Source organism: Typopeltis vanoorti, chromosome 3, assembly GCF_054136105.1.
Source record: "Typopeltis vanoorti isolate ZY-2024b chromosome 3, IOZ_Tvanoo_1.0, whole genome shotgun sequence".
Lineage (NCBI taxonomy): Eukaryota > Metazoa > Arthropoda > Arachnida > Uropygi > Thelyphonidae > Typopeltis > Typopeltis vanoorti.
The window spans coordinates 15109711-15134285 of NC_143551.1; the positions used below are offsets into that span (position 1 = coordinate 15109711).

The 24575-nt window shown below is 38.3% G+C and overlaps 1 protein-coding gene across 1 annotated transcript in view; it reads right to left on the minus strand.

The window, feature by feature from the left end:
* LOC150107939 (tolloid-like protein 2) overlaps window positions 1-23655 on the minus strand; it is a 29207-nt gene extending 5552 nt beyond the window's left edge. Inside the window, exon 1 of the mRNA XM_090415468.1 lies at window positions 23438-23655. Within this exon, the coding sequence (XP_090271594.1) occupies window positions 23438-23537 (100 nt within the window). The 5' untranslated portion in view covers window positions 23538-23655. The remainder of the gene's footprint in view (window positions 1-23437) is intronic.
* Window positions 23656-24575: the final 920 nt, after the last annotated feature.

Sequence of the window (24575 nt, forward strand, 5' to 3'; positions counted from 1 at the left end):
AGAAACAGAAGGAAGAAGAACCAGTGTCGATGGGTAAAGGAGAGAAAGAATAGAAAGAAAAAGATAAAGGGAGGAAAAGAGAGAAATGAAAAAAGAGAGACAAATAAAGAGAGAGAGAGAGAGAGAGAGAGAAGAAACAGAATGGAAAGAAAATACAGGAAAAGAGCGAAAGGGAGAGAGAAGAGAGGGAGAGAAAGATAGTAGAAAGAAAAAAATGATGAATTCTATCTCGTCCAAGAGTTCCCCGTTATAAGATCCGCTGCCATCAGATTTGTTGTTTGCTGCTTACCTGTGGAGACCCTCCGTAGCATAGACGAAGGCCTTTGGTCGGAAAAGGCCTGGGTTCAATTCCCATCCAAGACGTGAGGACCTTTATCTGGTCTCTTTCGACTAAAGGTGAGTTAGCCGGTCTCATACGGTTGTAGGGGGATTTTTTCACCCGAGAACTCGGGTTTTTTTGTTCCCCAGAACAGACAAACCGGCCCTGTGAACACACTGGATTACATGAATACCCCCCCCCCCCAGCCATATGCCGGTCCCCAGCCCGGATAAAACGGGGGGTTGGGGAAAGCAATGGTGAACCGCCCTGTAAAAATCTCACCAGGAACACTTTGTGTGGCAATGCCTACAAAGTCACCTACGGTCGGAAAAGGCTGAAAAGGAAATCCAGGTCCAGTGGCATTTCTGAGATTCGCTCATTTCGGGTCAGCGCAGGTTATACTCACGGAAAACTATCGTCGCACTCAGTTTTATCTCGGTATTCGTAAAGCAGCCAAGCCTGCGGTAATTATGTGCTTGCGTAAACGCTTTTAGTTCGAGTGCACGACGCCTATCAATGGCTTGGACGCCACCTGCCAGTAAAACTCCATTAGGTCCACAACAAACTGATGCACTTTGAAGTGATGCCGACACGCACACGAGCTTAGCTCTGGGGAGTTGCTTTTGCCGAAGCATACCTGGGGAGTGGAGTCATCTGCTAATGAGCCACACATTTAAATGATGCATTTACCTAATCTATCGGAAAATTTTCTCTCATATTCCTTTTGCACTCGCGACTCTCCGATAGCCTGTTGTTTCGTTGTCATGGTTACCAGCACTCGAATAGCGAGATTTCTTTGTTGGAATAAACACGTCAATAGAGAACCCACCTTTGATATGGTGATCTCGATTCTTCTGCACAAAATAAAGTGCTCTATTGTACGGCGAGACAGTTTCGAACACCCATTCCTCAATCGTATTATGTTTCTTTTTAATGAAATTTTAAATCGGCATTAATGTTCGTAACTGACACTAGATGTCGCTTCTTCTGTAGGATCGCTAATGTGTTATGATTAAAAACCGGGCACGAAGAGATTAAGACTTCGCCACGAAAAAAAAAGAAACTATTAATAATGACGCATTGTGGCGCTGATGTCGCAACACCTGCATTTGACGTATCCTATATTTTATAAACCGGCTACAGCTGGGGAAATTACTGAAGGGTTTTGATTTCGTGAGGTTAGGTAAGGGGAAAAAGAAGACAAAGATGGGCCGACAGAGAGAATAATTAATTTCTCTCTATGAAACGAGGTGGAAAGGAGAATTAATCTAATGCGATACACTGTTCATGATCGCTTCTCACATTTCTTTTGAGACGTTATACGTTACGGATATTTATATTTAAAATGAATTGATTCGAGAAAAAAAAACATTAGATAATAAGAATTTAGATGTGTGAAGGATGGAATTATTTTCAAACTGACGGGTTCCTATACAGTGCAAAATTCATTATTTCTAACAAACGATTTTTTTTCTTAAAAAAAATTAAAGTTTTTGTGAAATTAGAAATTTTTTTCTATATCAAATGCAGCCTAGAGAAAAGCGATGATTTTTTATAATTATACAAAATTTTGAAAATTTAAAAGATTCCTAAAATTTTAAAAGAAGGATTGATTTAAAAATACCATAAACATTAAAGCACCTTCTATTCTAAAAATTATAAAGTTTAATATAAATAAATACGCTACAGCCTTTTATTTTCCTAAGGAAGGCCATTAAGCCCTTACTTTTTAAAGACTGCCACCAGCCTACTACCCTTAGCATTAACTTATAGCTGGTCCAAGGCTATTTTCACAGGCATTGAGGATAGAGAGAGTAAGGTAGACAACTGCAGCAATCTCGTGTCCTTAACACTATATATTATTGTCAGAAACAGTGAGTCATACTGCCAATTTCTTGAGTTACGAGATTGCAATCCCAAGTTTTGGAAGTAAAACCTATTTGAGTAACTAAGAAACCAGTCGATAAAAGATCTAGATAAGTCTCTTCAATCGGTGACTAAATCGAACTTACAATCTTTCTTCTAGCGGTCTAGTGCTATGGTTTGCATTCAAATTTTATACAACCGGAAGAAAAATCGCGATAGATTCTATTCACTGAGTAGGGAAACTTATTGGGTGCTTTTCTTCATCGTGTTAGTTGATTTCCAGGATATTCGGATTTTTAATCCCACGACCCAAGAAAATCGACCACAGAACTCACGCTATTTCAAACATAACTTATGCACTTGTTAGGATTTAGGTTCACAAGATGACCGAGCTTGTCGGTCGTAATCTCTCTTTTCATGAAAGCTTTGATTAAACGATATCCTCTACCTGACTACCGGTGATGGATGAATTGGTGTAGATCGGCTTCAAAAATTTAGTCATGGCTGAAGGAGCTCCGTCTATTGCCTTTGGAAATAAGTCTAAAAAATTTTAAGATTTCTAAACATGGCAAACAATTTCGATTGTTAAAACTGTTGTTAAAAATACTCGTTAAAAATGTTATCAGTGATTTCCCCAGAAGAATTATCCAGAAATAGAAAAATTAGATGCGTTAGTTCGTGAGGATTTTTTATGCTATTTTTAAGCTTCCTGAAAGCGAGTTTATCTAATAGACACCTCGATATACTTCAAATTAATGTCACAGTTTAAGTTTTGTTTTTATTTCATCTGTTGACAACACGATAATTTACAATGATTACATATTTACTCGAGTCTGAAAATCATAATACAGTTGGAAAACATACAAGAAAAGGCTCATTAATTGATGAATTCAGCCGTGATTTTTTTGTAAAAATTACAGTTTAAAATTACCTTCAAAATTCGAGAAAAATAGTCGACTTTCTCAATAATTTCCAGGTGGTCGCACATCATCATAATAAACGGTAATATGGCCAGAAAATGATTCCATCAAATCTCAAATTTATTTGAGATAGAAAGAAATGAACAAATCGAGGACCACAAAACTCATTTTAGAATTCAGGACCATAAGATGACGCCACATATCTCCAAGAGTTTGCGTGTGTATGTTCTCGTTTGTTTTAAAAAAACCGATTGTATGAAAACGAATCTCACAATGTTGAAGCTAAAAAAAAAAGTAAATAAACAATCAGAAAAGTATTTGGCCTTTGACAGTTTGTATGTTTGTATCATACACCTGGAATGTGAGACTGTTCATACAAGCGATGTTTGCTAATATGCGTTTATTTGTAGCACCAACAACCCCTTTTATAACAACCCAAGCGATAATACACTTCACACAAACCCACTCTGCTTTCACATGTACTCTACCCAAGAAACATGATTGATCGCCAGAACTAGTTTCCTCCTTTCGTGTCTAATTCTATTTTCTACCTACCACTGAACGAAGAAAATAAAAAAAAATCTGAATAATAATCATACGACACAATAAAACATTCATTGCATTGTATGTCACCGAGGTCTGTTTTTTTTTATTATTTTTTTGTTCACGTTTAGTGGGACAACTCCACCATACACAAATTCCTTAGGGAGTCTTTTTTGTTATTGGTAGCAGAATTAATACACGCGCAGTTGGAGTTTGCGTGTGTGTGTGTGTGTGTCCTCAGACGTGTTCAGGGCATTAAGGCAGGTTGGCTGAAGAAATCGTAGATGACGTATGAGTGAACAGACTGAGAATTAGGTTAAAACAAAAGGTTGTCAAAAACCCTTGCTTTTGGTTGTTGTAACGTATGACCTGTGGAATACCGCATAGAAATAATTTTCCGACACAATTCCCTACAAATAGACTAAGATTTTCCACATTTTTGTTGTCGTAATTCACGTTCGTAGCATTATTACAAATTCTAAAGACTTTTTTCCAAGCATTCTCACGTCTTAAGAAGAACTCTAAAACATCTTATATTTATTCCTTATTTTCCCCCACAATCGCACGTCCATTGAATACAAGATTTCTATTGTTCGCCTCTTTCTCCCAACCACTCGCACATCGGCTTGATGGCTATGAAAAATCACCCTACCATGCATTTCTACACAAACTTCGTAATCATTTTTGCTTTATAAAACCGCCCAGAAAGGGGTGTAATTATTTTTCAGGCGTATTTTAGACTTTAATATTCATGGAAGTAATAAAAAAAATCTTGGAATGTGAAATTTTAATGAAAAAAAAAACTTAAGTAGCTCCGATCCTACTGAATTAGCTAGGGAAGTAGGAGAATGAGACGCGGAGGATGTGAGACCAAATCGGGGCGACGTGGAAGGGGGGGGGGGAGGACTTCATCCTATTAGGATCTGTAGGAATTCTGGACTCTTGTGCAACTTCTATTTAATCTTCTTATAGGGAATAAGACCCCCCCCTTCCCTCTTTCGGTGGCTTAATGAGCGCTTTGGCTGGCGATACCCTCATGTTCCGCGCTGTAGCTAAGAGGAGGGGGAGTTTAATTATGTGCTGCTCTTGGGGGCGGAGTTCTTTATCTGCTTGCTAGGGGTGCTTCGCTTTGTGGAAGTTCTGAGCACTTTGAAGCTATTTCTTAGGAAACTTTTGATATCGCGCGCGAAAGAGAATTAAAGGGAAAGTTGGGAGAATAGCCCCTTCCCACCCTACTAAGAAAGATAGATAGATAGATAGAGGTTTGTATGGCTTCTATACGCTAATATTCAAATATCGCAAGTTCTTTCACTGATATTTTTTCCCTTTAAGTAAATTCTAAGCTAATAACCAGGATTTTTTCTCCTCTCATGTTATTCAATCCCCAAGACTAAATCCGGTTATTATTAAATATACTTTTTATTTTATGTATTGTAATATGTAACGTACAATTTGAGGAAAATCAACGCTTATTTTTACAAAACGAAATATTATGAGAATAGTGACGTGCAGGCTTAACAGCGCCTTCAACAAAAGCTGTCTTCGGGAAGCGATATTATAATTAAAAGCCATTGATGTTAATTAAAGGGATGTCTCCTATTGTGTGTTATTATAAAAGGCCTCAAGTGCTTTGAAAATGCATCACGTTTGATCTCAACGGGGATTTCGGTGGGAACACCATAAAAATGCTAAAACTACTGTGGTTTGTTAGCTTGTGTTAAAATTTGCATCCAAATTTGATTAACATAGTTACAATGCGGATGTTGTAAATAACTACAATCACAAAACAGGTCACAAAATGATTATAACAGTCATATTAATTAAAGAAAAAAGTGTACTGATACTGCCTTTATAATCCTTATTTTCTTTTACTAAATACAGTCTATTTTAAAAATATATTATTCATTAGACAACTTTCGTTTGAATTCTATACAATAAATCTATTTCCCTTTTTTATATATCCATTTTGATAGATATACAGAATCTATCGAAACAATAATATCAACGAAGTTTATGCACATCTTTTATTACTCTTGGGCCTACTCGGTAATCTGGATCAGGAATATGGGAGGTAACTACGAAATAAATTTACATAACCTAATTACTAACGATAGAAAAAAAAATCTACAAACGCACGTTTAATGTTGCATGCGTTTCAACTTACTTCAGACTACGCTTACAATAGAAAACAGATCTACCCACCCAAAATGCTGATAGGATTTCATTTAAACACATACTAGACATTAAATGGAATATTAACATATGACATGAGACGAGGGGAAAACTCGTTTAGTGTACTACTAACAGAGGCAATAAGATCCAGATGGTAATAGATGGGAATGCTGTTGCCCAGTGGTTCTCAAACTATGGGGCGTGACCCCCATGGAGGGGCGAATAGCTTGAAAGGGGGGCGAGACATACTTTCCTACAGATAAAAATTAAAACTGCCCTAAATCAGTTTTAAAAATAACAACAAATAAAAATACAGACAGAAACACTTTTGATGACACCACGTTTCGATAAACTTTGTTCTCAAAAGCAGGCTCATCCATCACAGTAGACTTCGATATTTAAATGTTTTTTATTTTTACAGAGAAAAATTAAATACTTTTACTAATTATATGAAGAGCCAAAGGCTTCAATTCTGCGACATGAACTTATTTAAGTTAAGGGATATTACATCCCATATTGTTTCTTAGCCGAATAAGAAACTCAAAGAGTTTCATGCCAAATATAGAAACTATATAAAGTTCGGCGATTCCAAGCGTAAGCAAATACCTGGATAGTGCAGCACCTGATCCAACTTAAATAAGTTCATGTCGCCGAATTGAAGCCTTTGGCTCTTCATGTAATTAGTAATTTATTAGGACACCTTCTTGGCAATTCTCATAGAAGGGATGTAAGTTTTGTTCGCTACAAACTTGGTATTAACTAGGTCTACCTACTCACCGATGAGATCTCAAAAAAGGTCGAAACCGGTCTGGGTAGTGCTGTAGCCAATGAAGTTTAATTGAGGCTCGGCTATTGCCAATATGAGTTCGCTCTCTTAAGGTTTTTGCCTTGAGGGAGCAATTTGAGTCTCCGGGGAGAGTGTTCTCCGGCACGGCCCGGTGAGGGGCTTTGTCGGTGAATGCTTTTCTTCGGAATATGAGCGGTTCTGCTCGGTGGTGGTGTGTGGGTGGATGGCCATCACTGAGTGGAGCCAACGCTGAGATGGACGGTCTTTCGCCCACAATTGAGTGGCCTAGGGATCGTCCGAATTTTTAGAGACGGCTTTACTTATTCATAAGGTCTGGGTAGTGACCTTCTCTCATAATGTCGAACAATAATACAGCTCCTAGGAGCTAAGTTCGCATTATGGGTAAATATCAAGAATAGTGATCGGAGCTTGCTCCACCCTTTCTATGAGTTGCCTCAGCTTGCACTACCTTAAAGGATCAGGTGCTGCACTATCCAGGTATTTGCTTACGCTTGGAATCGCCGAACTTTATATAGTTTCTACTATATTCGGCATGAAACTCTTTGAGTTTCTTATTCGGCTAAGAAACAATATGGGATGTAATATCCCTTAACTTAATTAAATACGTTTAGTTAAATATTGTTTCATTTCAATACATATTTTGATTAACTGCAAGTGTTAAAACTAATTTTTATTGTAGGCCTAATATTGTGATACTTTAATTATTTTGTGTCAAAAACTGTTAAATAGTGTGTAGAAAACACAAAATAAATGGAATAAAACGTCAAACTTAGTATGACTTCTATTTTAATTAATGAAACCGGCGAGGAAGGCGCTGACAGTGTTTTCTCTTGTCAGGTGGAGCTCAGAGGTAAAAAGTTTGAGAACCACTGCTGTAGCCAATGGAGTTTTAACTGAGGCTCGGCTATTGCTGTTACCCCGTCAAGGCCAGAGCTTATAGCTCAATAACACCTTATCCTTACACTGTCCTCTTCAGACAACGGGGAATATGAAAGGCATTCTTGCTTCATCCATCTAGCCAAAAAAAAAAAGGAATTCAATCAGTCCACAGTTCATGGCATGGATGACGTTTGGTGGCTGCATCTATGAAAGATATTACGTGGGGATGCTGTTGCTAATTTCGAGAAGATATCTTGAAATCGCAACGGAATAGGGAACCAAAAGTCACATGATTCAACGCCATTCTTCTCTCGAAATCCCACCTGAAGGATCACCCATTTCATCCATCGTTTTCTAACGGTATTAGCCCAGCATGAAACCCCACCATCGGAGCAGGAATGAGACTGGGGGGGGGGATTACTCGTTTATGCCCCAATAATCAATTTTTCTCTCTCTGGTTGCCATAAAGATTAATGACAATCGAATGATTATCCAAATGGTTTCTTAATGTTATTTGTGCTCCTTTTGACCACTAATTATCAGACTTCCTACGTTTTTGTGAACACTCACTCAAGGCCCGAGCATCTGTTCTCATCTCTGATCCGCTGCTTAGTCCGCATTCACAACTTATTTTATATATTTAGAAAGAGAAAAAAACTCGGTTTTTTGGCAGAAGAAATTACCACTTCCTCTTTGAGAGCGGTGGGAAGGGTAAAGAGGGGGGGGGGAGCATACCAGGAGATCATATTTGGCCCAGAACAAGAGAGTGCAATATTTGGACGAGCGCCAATTATTGATCGCATAATTTTGTAGCTCGCGTTACTAACCACAAATGTTTTCCTTTTTTTTTTGTTATTTATTTACGGGCACTGCATTTTATAAAGAGCGTTTATATCTTAATCTTCCAAGCTACTTTAAGTTTATTTGCGAATAATTATATCAGTTTTGAATATCGGCATTTCGTGCAAATGATCTTTACTGGCTCTGTCCCGGGAATTTGTACAATAGTGGGAAGAAATTGAGCGACTATTCCTCTCCACCCCTTTCGCGTTAACCAAAGCACCGATACCTGTTTGCTACAAGATCTTTCTTTCTCTTTAAAGCTTCCTTTGAACAGCCGTGGATGGCAGGTCGTACGAATAATCTGTCTCCCTTGGTAATCACCGAGGGGAAGAGATTGCAGGAGGAAGATATGGAACAAACTAATGGAAATAGTTGCCTAAGTTGCTAAGTGGAATGTGAAAACAACACTTAGGTAACCAGGGGTGTCTGCAACAGCTTCCGTATTAGCGCAGAAAGCCAAGAAAATATCTGCGTTTCCATTACACACTTCGATGCAAGTCTGCTCTCTCTGGGGGGGAGTTTGTTAAAGAGATGCAATTGTGGTGCCTTTTAGGGAATAAACAGAAGAAATAAAAGGGACTTTAGATGGAAATGTACACACACGCAATGGGGGGAAAGCTAAAGTCTTGCAAAGGGAGTAAAGTCTTTGGATGAGTGTGGTATGTCTGTTCGTCAAATACGTGTTCTCAGGACGGTTTGTCCGTTTTGTATAAGAATAAATTCTAAGTTTAAGAAGGAAAAGATGCTTTCATGTTTGCTAAGTAGCAGTGGCATTGTATCGGGGGCTTCCTCGCAAGGAGTGCATCTGGATTCTTCACCTCCCACCCTTTACATAAAGACACGTGGCTGAGGAAGAAATTTTATGCTCTTAACTCAATAAAGAAATTTTATTCATATGTAATGACTTACTTGGGATTAAAAATGGATAGTCGTTTAAGCTGGAAACCGCACATTGTCGATGTCGTAAATAAAGTAAGGATTGGGTTAAACAGACTTTACTACCTAAAAAGATTCTTAACTTTAAATAAGCTAAAAATATTATATTCTGCCTGGATTCAAAGCGCACTGCAATATGGTATATTAAGTTGGGGAGGAATCTATCGAACTACGCTGAAACCTTTAGACACGAATCAGAATAAAGTAATTCAAATCTTTACTAGAAACAAATATAAGGATGCTGCAATGTATAATAAATACACCATACTAAACATACTTTCCCTGAGATATTTATACGCCTATAAGGCACTATTAGTCATACAAAACGACAACGAATACGTAAATATCAAACAAGATGCTTGCCTTAGTAGACATAAGGGCCTAAAATATAGTTTCTAAAGCAAATAAAGAAGCAATACACAAACATTATACTTGTTTAGCGTCAAAAATATTCAACACACTTCCTTTAACACTAAGAAATGAAACTAACCCAAACAAATACAAAACTCGAATGAAAGAATATTTATTTTAACACAGAAATGAGGACGCTCTGTTCAATATAATAATATAAATTATTAGTTTTAGAATATTGTATTAAAAAGATCCAGTTTCAGGTGTAAAATGTAAAAAAATTAAGTGCTATTTAGCTACTTTTTTACTACTAAGAGACAACTTACGTTACTCATATGAGTAACGTAAGTTGTTGCTCTTAAGTACTCATATGATTGTTCAACATTTTGTACTAGAATAGGAAGCTTACAATAAAAAATAACTATCTAAAAAAATAATGTAAAAATGTAGAAGTAATATCAATTTGTTATACATACGAGCACAAACATACTTTACTTATACATCACGGAATAAAAATTCTTTGTAGTTGCACAAATGGACAACACCGAAAAATTCAACACAAAATGTGATTTTTTTTTTAAATCCTAAGCCAAAATACGTATTTCAAAGTGAGTTTGTTTAATAATATCCTTAACATCGAATTCCGTAAGTTTACTTGAAGAAGAAACCTTGGAAACGTAGCTCCAATGGATGTTATTATGACAATGTGAGAAATCAGCGACGTCCGTGACTGTAAACATTAGACTCAGTATTTAAAAAATATATAGAATTATGAACCAAATCAATATGACCACTAAGCCTGTTTCCTGCAAACGCGACTGCATGGGTGGCCGGTAACAGGACGATGGCAGCGGCATCCAGGCTTGTCCCGGTTTCGATCCCATCGGACATTGGTGGGATCACGTGGATTGTTTGCATCCGTCGGTCGACGACAGTGCCTCACTCGGTCGCTGACCTCCGGGACGTTAATAGGTCAAGCTGGTCCAGAATACTTCAGGACACCTTCGGTGGTCTAGAGAAGCCCATTCCAAGATGGACGCAAGGAGGGGGGGGGGGGTTATCTCAGCCAAAGGAGGCCCAACACGCTACTGAGTAAGTGGTTATAATAGTTTGGCTGATGAGTGTATAAATGGAAAATAAACGGATTGCACGGCCAGTGTTTCAGGGATGGAGAAGCAGTGCATATTCGGATCGCAATTTTAAATCGATTCGTTGAATTAAATGTAAAAAATTTCAACTGTGAGATTCTGAGATACTAAGTTCCCAAACTTAGCATAAAATGGTGCACCATATGGCTAATGCACTCTCCTATACTTTTGGCAAGTAGTGTACTTTAATTCCGAACGTAATAATCCCAGATGTCCACTTATAAAGGAAAAACACATCTTCCAATCGCACATCTGATTTATATGTCGCTTATGTAGTAACCCTGGTGTAAATCCATTCTGTCTCCTGGCGCACAGCATTTTCTTTTTTCTCACAACATACTTTATGTTTTTCTAAGTTATAAATAAATGAATCCTCTCTGTCTTGCACAGCGTTCGGTAATTTATAAGTTTCGTGTGACAGGGACACGAGTCTCGTACCCACAGTATGTAACCATTTTATGATAGCCCCCCAATCTTATTTTTCCAGTGTGTTTTTGAGCTTGATCGATTGGTCCTTTTGCTTTCTACAAGCAACAGCAATCTACACACTCAGAGAAAAAAAAGAACGAACTAAACAAAAACAGGCTAAGTATGCGCCTTAAAAATAAGGCCAACAATACCTCTCGAGCAACGTGCATGAAATGTACAATTCGAGATTGTGACGTGTTTTGCGTTCCAGACAACTCCTGCAACATATTGTTGGGTCATTGTTGATGTTTGTATTCTTGTATTATTAGATGTTGTTGGTTCAATTTTTATGTTTTTGCTGTCGTTGCATTTTTCTTAGCCAATAGATTGCTTCTTGCACACAAAGTATTGTTGAAGAATGGGTTTTATTATTTTTTCGAGCTGACTAATGACACAAAATTCAATCATACAGTAAACATGCCAGCGCCATCTAGCGAAAATAAAATCAACTACAACAATTAAAGGGGAAAAAAAAAGGAATGTTTTTATGTTAATTGACCAACAATGAGGCCATCAATCTTAACCTAAGTGGAATTAAGCTGTTTGGAACACTAGCGCGTTTTTTTTTTTTAAGTGAGAGAAGATCGGAATTTTCTTCGTGCGTTCTTTGTCGAGGTAACTGTTGTGGCTTTGGGACCAATTCCGACCGCGAAACAACACTTATTACCCACAACTGGCTACGCGAGAATCATTAAAGCAGCAGTCTTATCTTTGACAGCCTCGAACAGGATAAAATATTGCGGGAATGGGACTTGGGGTCCTTCTCCAATTACGGGCGCGCACCTGTGGATTATGAAGCTGAGTGGAAGTGAGGTTGAGCATAATTGTCTTCGCTGCTGGATTTTTTGTAATTTTATTTCCGACTCATTTCAGAATCGATCATTGATGACGTAGTTTTCTACACGAAAGATGAGAAAAATATTAATATTTTGTAAGATTTATAAAAAGTGTTTTCGGAATAAATAAACATATTTATTTATTCAAATTTCTTTATGCGTCATAAGTTTTGGACCTTCGTGGATGTGATTGTCATCAAAACTGCCTTCTTAACAGTCGCAGCAACTGTCCGAAACTGTTAAGAAGTCCGAGGCTTACTGACGGTTTTAGACGGAATTAATGAAGACAGGATCAAGTAGCTTTGAATTCTTCAAGTCGAAGTGTCACGAGATCTGTTCCTGCATTAAACCGAAATTCAGAGATTTCAATTTTTTTTTTCAATTAAAATAGGGTCAAACCTTTCATTCATTCTAGTTCTTTTCATCGTGGTTGTTCTCTCTTTCTCTTTCTTTCTGTCCTTCAACTTCAGTTTTTACATTTCTGTCATTTTTTCGCATTCTCAAACGTATCCCCTTTCACTCTCTCTCTCTCTCTCTCTATGTTTTTCGCGATTTTCTTAAATGGCTTCATTTTCTTCTCATTCTCTTCATCTATTTCCTTTTCCATTCGTTCTTTCTTTTTTCTTTCTGTACTACTTCCACACTTAGTCATTCACTGTTCTTTTCGTTTCTTTATTCTTCTCTTCTGTCTTTCCTTCTCTTTCCCTATCTTATTTCCCTCTCATTTCTTCTTCTTTTCATTTAACTTTTTCGCTCTTTCACTCTATTCTTGGATTATAGAAATTTCCCGATTCATTCTGTTTTTGACTCTTCTCTTTCATTCTGTCTTTTCTCTTCTTCTTCTTCTCCAGTTCGCTTTTCTCTTTTAGCCTATTTCCCAGTCTTTTCTTCTGTCTTTTACATTCTTCTCTCGCTTCTCTATTGTTTTTGTTTTCTCTTCGTTTTTTCCTCTAGTTTATTCTATTGTTCTTTTCCTTTTCCTACAGTCTTTCTACTAATCTTTTTTTTCAGCTCTCTCTCTCCAACCCACTTTAATCCTATTTAATTCACCTTTTCCCCTATTTTCTTTCTATTATCTCTCTCTCTCTCTTTATATATATTTTAACACACACACACACACACACACACACACACACACACACACACACACACACACACACACACACACACACACACACACACACACATATATATATATATGAGAACGAGCGATGATCCATCCTCAGAAGGGTGCACTGCTTGGGTGTACGTTCCGATCCCGTCTCCATGGCAACGATGCCTGGAATTAGTTCCGTAATGTGGTCGCTCATCGCCATGGTCTCGGAGTGTTTTAATATCTGGTGGCTGCGGATGAAGACTTATTTAGGACGGAAAAAATAGTTTGCGAACCAAGTAAGCATTTCGCAATGGCTGATTGCAGGTGTGTGGGAGGAAGGAAAGCATTCGTAGCGGGGAAGTGCCGTTGATAACGGAGTTCTGTCGACACTTTAACCTTGTACGACGGCATAGTTAAGCGAATGCCACGGATTTATGTAGCACATAATAAAAGGCTTTCTGCTTCATCATCTTTTTCCTTTTTAGCCGTTCCCACACCGCGCAATTTCCTGTCAAACTTCCAAAGTTGCAACTTCCTTTTGCTGCGGTGATTTACCGAGCAAAAGCAAACGCTCAATATTAGACGCGATTTTTCGTCGGAACGCCGACTGGTTTGGCTTTAACACACACACACACACACACCACTCGTAAATGTACTCAAAGTTTTTTTTTTCTTTCTAAATACATAAATTCTTTCTCCATTTTTCATGCGAAAAGAAAGAATCCTTCTTCACTGCTTCCATCGACAAGCTGCTCACAAAGCGGGGCCCCTAATTCAAAAACAAGAAACTCCAATCTGTTACTGTCATTTGATTCGGCGACTCACTTTACCACCGTCGTTTTTTTCTGAAATCAGTTGCGTGATATATTTATTATTAAGTACAGAGAGAGAGAAAGAGAGAGAGAGAGAGAGAGAGAGAGAGAGAGAGGAAATTCTTACGCGAAATAAAAGATATTTTTCTTCCTTAGAAACGTCTTACATTTTTAACAACAACCATATTAAGGCTCTCGTTTAATACGGAATTCAACGTAAAACTACAAAAAAAAAAAAAGAAACGCTTGGTGCTGCCATCTGGTGGCCATAATAAAAAATGTAATTCTTAAGCGAATACTTCCGATGGCTTGAAATCATAGGGGAAGTAGTTCTGAATTAACTTATTCAAAGAAAGGCAGATGCTTTTAACGTGCATTTTTCCGAAAAAAGGTCGCATACATACATATTAGATGGCGCTGCAGTCTAATTTAGATCAGACTCAACGGAAATGTAAACATACATTTAAGATCTCAGATGCCTGGCATTCGTCAATTATTTGTTTCTTTCACAACCACTAGATGGCTCTGATGTTCATCTATCCCTCAGTCTTTGGAGCTGTTTATTAAAACATTTGGTGTACAATAATTGTGGAAGAGAAGTTATAATTTCTGAATGAGTTCATCGAATAATTGTTTGCGAATGGTTTTATCGCTCGACCGCCTAATTAATGTGTTACTTTCCGATTATCTTAAGTGTGGATTGCAGTGAATGCGATCGTTAAACAGATGATTGCTGAATTTAAACAGTTAAGAAGTATTGCCTTTATTTTCAAGCGATGAACTGTTAAAAACTCGTTTTGTTTCGAAAGTAGTTTGTTTTATAAGATTAGGCGATAAACAAGCTTGGAAAAGTATTTTATATATTTATATATTTCATATATTTTATATATTTTATATATTTGGCTATTTTGGGATAAAGGTAAACAAGAGAGAGAGAGAGAGAGAGAGAGAGAGAGAGAGAGAGAGAGAGAGAGAGAGGGAGGGAGGGAGAGAGAGATTAATAAGGGGTAATTTGTGAATGAAAAATTGAAAAGAGGAAAACCTCACAGAAGCGTGACAAGTTTCAGCTGTAGGTATGCTTCACTGCATAGCACAGAAGCTATGCAGAGTAACATCAACACAAATGCCATTGCAGTGAATTTTAGATTAGGAATAGCACTATTATCCCCACTTTTCTATTAAATTAAAAAAATTTAATTTCTTTCTTATATCACATTAAAACTTTTTTCTTTCAGAAAATATACAAACGTTATTTTTAAGCTCAGAATCAATATCTTAGATAATTTCTAAAATACTGACGCACCAACTAGTAATTTCCTTGCGTAAAATATCCCTCTAATTCCAAGTTCTATCGCTATATTGATCATAATTAGCGATATCCATAAGTTAAACCTCAAAGGAAACAAAGCTTCAACACAAATCACCCCCCAAATTCCGGTAGGAAATCTGCCCCCAACTTGCAGTTATTAAAAACCCATTAATATCGAAGGTAATAGTCCATTCTTAGGATAAACTGCCACATCGCATCTGCGTGTATCGGGGCAGTTAGTTCCACCTTATGATGAGCTGGCTTAAGACAGGAAAAGGCTTAATTACCTTTAATTGATAGGCCTACACAGGAGTGGTAAATCAGCTATACCTATTTCCTGAGGGGTTGCTGTGCATTGTTCGCGACCAAACCGGCATTAGCAATCTCTATTATGTATATCAGTAGGGAAAAAGTTATGGTAATGACCACAGTAGATTCTGTTCTCTATTCATTTGCTTTACGTAGTCGTGATGACTCACAGTTGTGTTGTCTGACAACAATGGATCGCATGTAACACGTCACAATATTCAACTGCTTTGTTACTCCAAACGTATCAATTTTTTTTATTCTTTATTGTGAGGCAACAATTGCAATGCTCGCTCGCGACGATATACTGTTGGTAACATATTGTCCATTATAGCGGTTCAGTTTTTAAGTGAACTTTCTTTTTCTTTATTACAGTTTCAGGTGGCCACAACTCTCCTTTCCAAAGAGAATAATTTTCCCGTTTGTTCCCTGGTGATCAATAGCAGGTGGCCAACACGCTATCTTTGTTCATTAGTGTGGCACAGCGCAACCCCCTCCTCGCCCTAACATTTCGTATCATTTCTGGAAATATCCGCAATAATGAATGGATGGCTGGGGGTGAAAAGGTGAGTGAGCCCGTTCGTATATCACCACCGAGCATTTTATTTATAAGAAGCTTCCGTGAATTTCATTAACGAAGTTGGCAATTTTGTTTGGATGCGCCTGGAAAGAACCACCTGGTCCTTTTCGGAAAGGAAGAATTATGTTCGTGGCCGAAATTCGTATCCCCAGAGATGGATTTATTAGTAATGTTCAAGACGCTGATGAATTTCGGGGATAGGTTTCTCTATCCGTGGGTTTCCTGGGCTTAGACGGATGTTAGGCCGACGGGGTTAAGTTCTATTAAGGTTGATGATGCCCTTTGATGGACTGCCATCGATCACCGAGATGATTTGTGGGAGTAGTGCAAAGTGGAGCCGAAATCGCTTGTTTCGGTTAATAAAGACGACCACAAATCGACATCCGGGACATTTTTAAGAATAATAGGTGGTCTTTAAGAGCGTTTTAGTGCTCTTTCGGATGTCGTATGCCATAAGTTAATCACCGACATGATTTATTATACGATGCGAGGCACAATAAGAATCTGATGCACTACGAACCAGCTGATGGATTATCGCATTTCGTGAAAAGTTTGTTTGATACGCGCAACCATCGTTGGTTGCATTATTGACCATCCACAAATTATAAAATGATAAACGAACTGTGTATACGATAAACAGCCGGTTTATTAGGCAAGCCCGCTTAATACGCAGGGTGACCTTGGGCTCGAGCTTAAGGAGCCAATTCAATGTTTAGGTGAGATGTAACCATTAAGAAGTTGTTGGGACAGAAGTGCTGCACGTGCTATTACTAGTAGGTGAGCAGTGTTGCCGTTTAGAACAAAGAGCCCGTTGTTTCATGATGCTAGTGACATATTCTGGTCTTGCCGTGAACGTTGTGCAACCAAAACGGGCGGGGACTCTTCCTTTCTATTCCTCGCTATAGCTGCTTGACAGGAATGGATCGATCTCTGGGTCTTCTGTGATAGAATTCTGTTACACCTGTTAATACAAGAGCAGCAGCTGCCAAGCATCCCTTTACTGTGCAACTGCAAACGCACCGAACCTGCTTCTATTTATCCTCTTTTATCCCGTCCGCCTCTGTTCTCTGGAACAGCCTTCCTGATGAGGTATTCCCAATAAGCTTCTATCCAAGTCCTCCCCTGCATCCTGAACACTAATATGCTCAGAGGTCCTTCGACTTCTCGTGGATGGATTCATATATATCAAAAAGGGTTTCGACTCAGTACGCATTGATGTACTCCTCTGCAGACCATATACGGATGTTCTTCTTCCATTTACGGACAATTCTGGTCCTGTGGGGTGCACGGTTTCTGTAACTCTCCTTCACCTGCTAAAGTAAGACGTCTCTAAATACACGGAATATACTTTCTTATTGCTGTACGACCTTCCCTGTATACTTCTGTGAACGCCACAGCAGTGTGCTAGTTCCCGTGATACTTGTACGACACTGACGATTTCTGTATCGTACCGCGCACAAAGTCACACTGTCTTTCCATTTATGATGATAAACTGTGCACCGCTACGCGCAGTCTCTCTCTCTCTCTCTCTCTCTCTCTCTCTCTCTCTCTTTCACTAACTATCTATCTGCTTTATACAGTCAGGAACGGAAAAACTGTCTCTGACTGCGATGTGAATTCGACAGAGGATGGATGCTGCACTGAAAAATATGCTTGGTTCGCAACTGCTTCAATCAGTATCAGCAGCTGTCTTTGCGCACCCGATTATCATCGATCTCTAAAGTGCCCCCCTCCCCCAAAAAACCTTTTTTCCCCTTTCATTGTCTTTCGTATTTTCCGAGTGTAATATTTTCACTAGCAACATTTTCGAGCGTGCAACTGAACGCTGACCCAGTGAGAAAAGCAATTCAAATGAGATGGATCACCACAAAGCAAGAACGGTTCACAATATTCTCCTTCCACCGACGCAACAGAATGAAAGCGGGATTTTTGCTAATTGTGACAAAACAGGAAGCCGAAAAGATGGAAATAAAGAAAGCAGAGGGTTGCGTTGATCCGCGAGGAATGAATTATTCATATCATTATCATAATCATATTCGTGTTATGAACCCTCAAGGGGATGTACAAGATCTTACGATCATTACGTTTACATGATTACTATCATCCTACCGAAGTTATCTTCAAAATTATTCAAGCCGATGGTTATTCAAATCGAGGTGGCGAAACTTTGATGTGGCCCGTCTCTCCACCCACATAAGTTCTCTTTCTTTATCCTGCGATGGTTCAATTTCCAGATATTAATTTATAACATTTATAATACATCATAATAGATGTATTATAGATCAAACATGGAACTCTTTCAAACTACTTCAAGCCTCCAGTAAGCAGCCCGATTTCGTATATCTACGAAGTTTGCACGTAAAGTGCATCCCCGACTACGCTACTTGTATGTAGAGGCTGTTGCCTTCACATCAATTACCGTAGTATCCCATATCGCAAAGACATTATGGGAAGAATCCGTACTCAGACCGGTTTCGATCACTATTGAGGTCTCATCAGTGGAATAGGAACCAAGAAGATACCAAGGTTAAATCAACGCAATATATTTTCTATAAACATAGTAAAATTATGATAGTTGTGATACTGTCCTGTTTTCCAAGCCGAGCGATGCAGGTATAATTTTTTTCAATATACAAATAAAATACTATTATTTGATTAAATATATTTAAGTTATACGTGGATAATCGGGAACTGAGAATATTTTTTCAGCTTGTCAGCGCTGTTTATTGAGTGTATAACTTCAATGAAGTGTCATGGCTGCCAGTGCTTTAATACAACGAACAACATCATTCCTTCTTCCTTTTTCTCGATCCAAGATATATTCGTCAAGCAGGTTTGTTCGTGAATGAGAAAGGTACGTGATCACACATTTGTAGTCGTTTTGCTTTTAAATATTAGTCGGTTAATATATACAATCGAAAAATAACTGAACGCTAGTAAAATATTTCGAGTTTTGATGCATCTAATTTGAAACGACCTATGACTAGAATGGAATCGGAAATCTGAACACTTTATCATCAAATAGAAATAAAAATTTCAAAATTAGAGGTCTGAGTGATAATCCACTAGCGAATCGTGGCCTTATACATGACTTCATGCATGACCATTGCTTTAAACATGACCTGTACTTGACCCCTGAAACCGTAAGCGCGGAGATAATGTGCTAATGTTGTTAGGAAACGAGCTATTCGCTTGTGTCTCCAGTGAGAGGGTTTTCTTGAGGATAACTACTATTTTTTTTTATTTTTAAACATGTTCGCCATTGAAAAGAGACAAACCACATCCTACCTCAAATGTAGCACTTCATAATAAAAATAAATAATAATAATAATAATAATAATAATAATATAAAATTACTATCATTATTATTATTACGTGAAACCTCCAAGAAGTTTAAAGAACTCATCGCGGGAGAGCACTCCACTCCACACAACCAACCATTACTGAATCCGCCATCTACACACAATTGTACTATCCACTACTTACATATAACGCCATCTATCGCCCACCAAAGAAAGTTATAAAAATATTTTAAAAGTCATTTTTATAGAGCGAACAATAGAAAACTGAGACAGTTAGTTGTATTCGGATGATTTGAGAGAATCTAAAGGGGTTTGCAATGGTCTTCAGTGTTAACTTAAGAAGATCCTTTTTTGATATCCACGTTCCAATCGAAATGGATAACTTAAAAATATATTTTATCATTTAATATTATTTTAATATTATCATGATAATATTATATTATAATTTAATATTTTATTTCCACAACGTTCCAAAATGTATTCAATGCCCAACATGGCGTTTATTGCGTGGTTTATGATCATTAGGTTTATTTAAATGGACGTGTAGATGAAGACAAACCACATTATCATAATAACTAAGGATTTCAATTAAAAAGTTATCTCATAATTGGATAATCCTACAGCAATTGTACATTTTGGCGCAGAAACACACGGCAACCTCGGTAGGCTTAGTGATGGCTGACTTTCTAAGTTCTGATGAGTCTCCACGGGGGCGAAACAGTCAAAAACGCCTATAATTTACCGTTACTATTTTTTTTACCATTTTTATCACCCTTTTCTTTATTACCATTTAATAAATTTGGAATATTTATTGGTGTTTATCATCAGAATGATGCACAGCGTCGGTAATTTCCAATTTACATGAGATACTGCAAGAGTTACCTTTGTGTGTGTTGTTTCTATAGGGAGCTGCGCATATATCAAGGCTAAATATTCGCCGCTGAGTCTTTATGCATTCTAATGAAGCTCAGTCTCTTCGTTTTCAAGGCGATTATGTGCAGCGTGGTGTATTTCATTTGCTCGCGCTCTTATTGATGTACATAAAGATATCTTCTGGTAATAAGCGACGATGTGTGTGTGTGTGTGTGTGTGTGTGTGTGTGTGTGTGTGTGTGTGTGTGTGTGTGTGTGTGTGTGTGTGTGTGTGTGTGTGATCCGCATTGTCCTTTATTGCTTCTGTTTTTCCGTCTCACTTGCAAGCGCCCATAAAAATTCTAAAAATGTTCGCGACGATAAAAAAAAAAATCCTTAGCATTATTCGCAGTCATTTCCATAGAAGGGTGGGGGGTGGGGTGGGTGGGAAGAACTGCTCGAACCCAATCTTACTGCGTCGAAATTCATTTTTCATTTGATTAATGCGATGTTTTATCTCCGTTTTCGTGATTTTGACAATGGGGATGGTGCTGAAAGAATGTTTATAACTAAGGCATTTGAAAGCGATGTGGTAGTTGAAGGGGGGGGGGGCGAGGTGGGGGGGAAGGGATAAGCAAAACAAATTACACGCTAAGATCACGATGGAAAAATTGCTTTGTGAGCGAATGGGTTGTAATAAATGAAGCCTTTCAGCGCTCGCAAAGCATTGCGGGACTTTGAAACAACGAATGTACAAAGGAATTCGAGCAAACTCTGGGAGGACGACGAAATATTTAATTGGGACAGAATGGAGTTGCCTGATTGAACAAAGAATTCTACCGAAACAGCAAAAACAATTCGAATTGTTGAGGCGGAAAGGAAGCCAACAATTAGAATTCCTCTGCCAGACGACAATGAAAGTCAATTCTGCATTTTCGTCTGCAAAATATGGGATTGCATCCCAGTGAAAAGGATCGGATATTTAAAATTGCAGACGCCATTTGCAATTTTTACTCATTTTATTTATTATTTATTTTTTTAATCTAATTATTGAACTGAAATACGAGTTTTATTGCACTTATTCATATAATCATTAGTTTATAATATAAAAATGACTCCGGATCCGGATGGTTAAACGTAAGTCCTATTGGTTAAATTATAGAGCACAGACTTTCGGGGAGTGAGGTTCGCATAAAAAATAACTCTACGGCACAGTCATTTGTTATTTATTTGGATGTTTTTAACAATATCTAATTACTTAATAATTCATTCAAGAGGGGGTTGAGTCCCTCTGGTGACGCAATTTCATGCAGCCGACTTCAGTACCCACTTATCGCTTTTAAAATTTTACTAACATCGGTGTACCCCCCCCCTTACAGTGGCAATTGCTCAGAAGTTATAACAATATTGAGTTCAAGGGAATAATTCTAAAGGTATTTTTTGTTTAACATTTACGTTTATGATAAATTACAAACGCGCGGAACATTTTTAATTATCCGAATCCTACATTGATGCAGTGGAAACAAAAATTATGAAATGTCAAGTTTCAATGAAAAAGTAGAATGAAATTTAGAACAAAGTGGTTCGAACTATTGGAGTTTAAAATGTTATTACAAACACAGTTCGAACCACAGAGCTGGAATGCGATTGTGCCGTGAACCAGACGCGGTCCTATCGGAGGTCAGTCGATCCGTGCCAAAAGACGTACGTTTTGCTTAAAAAGGTCCTTTAGATTTTTTAGTTACTGAAAAACAGACTTGCACTTATCTGAGACAATACAGCATCAAAAAAAAAGAAAAAAAAAGAAAAAATGTGCCTTGTACCCTCTAATTGACCTTTTACGTACACTTGTGTGCATGCATAGTTTACGTGGAAAGGTCGTTAGGAGTCACATTGGCTGCACTAAGGGTTACGTAAGTATTTTATGTCTGTAGATACGTGTATTCACAGGCCCTGTTTGCCTGATGAAAAAAAACGAAGTTTCCAGGAGGGAGATTGGGTTTCCCAACTCTGTATGGAATAGGCTAACTCACATTCAGATGAAAAGTCCTCATTTTCGCGTCCTAAACGGGATTTGTTTCTCATGGTTGTAATTAATAACAACGAAAATACTTAAAAAAAGGAAATATTATTATAACTTGTCCCAAAATACTTTTGCTTCGGAGTGAGCACGCCGATGTTACTTAAAAGGGGTACGCGAGTACTGAAAGTTTGGAAACACAAACTGAGCTACTCATAACACGTGTCAAGAGGGTTAAATATCTCAGGTATACGCAGCGATGAGATCACAGTCTGATGTTTTAAGACAAGTGGATCAACGCATGGACACAAAATCGTGGATGATCTCCCTGCTCAGTTGTCGCTAACCAAGGAGATGTCGCGAATAAGTAGAAGAAAAGCTAATTTAAAGACGTTGCATCATTCTTCCTGTTAATCATATCAGATCCCCCATTTAAGCCTTTCCATAAGTCCACCCACACGCACACATTTAACTGACGGAAATGAGTGCAGTTGGTTAAGGGATACTCGAGACCCGTAATGATGAGAACTGCATGCACGGAGATGCAAGAATGTGTGACGGAAACAAATCAAATATTTTCTTCATTCATTCCATTTGTTTTGATTATAGATTATTGCGTCTGCGTGAATACAGCTATCAAAAATTAGTTTATGGGTGGGCCTCATTGGAATTACGTTGACCGTGATTCCAACTCCCCCCCACCCCCCCTCATCTGGCCGGAGACTGAACAGGTTGCGCAGCTCTATAAGCAAATTTTACTGGCTGACGGAATAGAAATCTAGTCCAAAATGTTCTCTTAGTTCATTGTCATCAGCTAAATCTAAAACGAAACCTGAGAAAATGAGTGTCCGCTCAATATAATTATAAAATTATATAAAAATAAAACCTAAATCATGCTTAGTGTGTGTGAGAGAGAGAGAGATGCGCGCGCGCGCGCGCACACACACACAGACACCGGCTGGCATGCGGAAAAAGGCTTAACGCTTTCACTATGGCCGATCGATACAAGCTGGTTATGTCCGTATGTGGGGCTGCTTGTAAGGTTAAAGAAAGAGAATTTCTGCGGCCTTACCTCCCCTGTAGCTCACATCGGCAGCGAAGATGACAGCGAGCAAGAGCGTCGTCGTTATTATCACCATCCATGGCCTCGACGTCGCCCTCCGATCCTCCATGTTGACAGCCGCTGCCGTTAGCGATGATGGTACAGAGTCTCTCTGTTGGCCGGGTCAGGTTCTCGCCTTCTTTCCGACACATCGGTCATGGCGTTGTTCTCAGATCGGGGGACACACTCCTCTCCCTCCCAAGTGGGTTTCGGTAGCGAACCTTTCGTCGAACCTCGTAGAGCGAAACGGTCCTCCCACGTACGTTCAGCAACTTGTCAAAGTCCGGTCAGACATGGCCCAGCAGGTTGCGGAAACAGTAATGGCGTACTGCACATGCGCACTGCAAAGAGCGTTGACGTTCAAGACGATGTACATGAGGGTTACCACCAGGAGGCTTCTTGGAGACTGGGTGTGGTGAAGCGATGTGGTGCAAGTAAACGCTCTCCAAACAAAAGCCATTTTTTTCTTTTTGGAACAAGAGAATCTATCATCGTTCATTTAGTTTTTATTTATCGAAGAGAAATGATGTGCCTTAAGATCAACCAATGCGTTCGTATTCTCCCTCTTCCCATCTGTGCACATTTCGGCTCTTACAACATAAAAATAATGGACCCTTTTAAAAGTGGCTATTATTTGACGTTGACAACAATAGCGTATCAAAGCTCGTCTTTTGTTATTCAATTAACAGAAACCATTATGCGAGCCATTGTTGACATTACAACAATACAATAAGTTAATGATGTCACAATAAATGCTCTTCAGAGAGTTTACAATGGGAATTTTAGTTCAATAAACAGACGATATATTAAACAAACAGATTGGCACAGCTAAAATAGTTTTCAACCTCAATTAAGAAGGGTCTTTTATAAATCAAACATCACAAGCTACCAAAGTAGGATTTCTAAATGCATTTCCTGTAAACATATTAAATGTGGTCTACCATAAATTCACCCTTATCATATTATCAGTTTTTTTTTTATCCATTAAAAACTCGCTATATAAAAAAAGGACCGCCTAGTCGAGATTGGTGTTAAATTGATGACCGGGGTAGTCAATAGTGGAACAACTTTACACGTATCCGAATAAAAAAATGTAGGAAAAATCAAT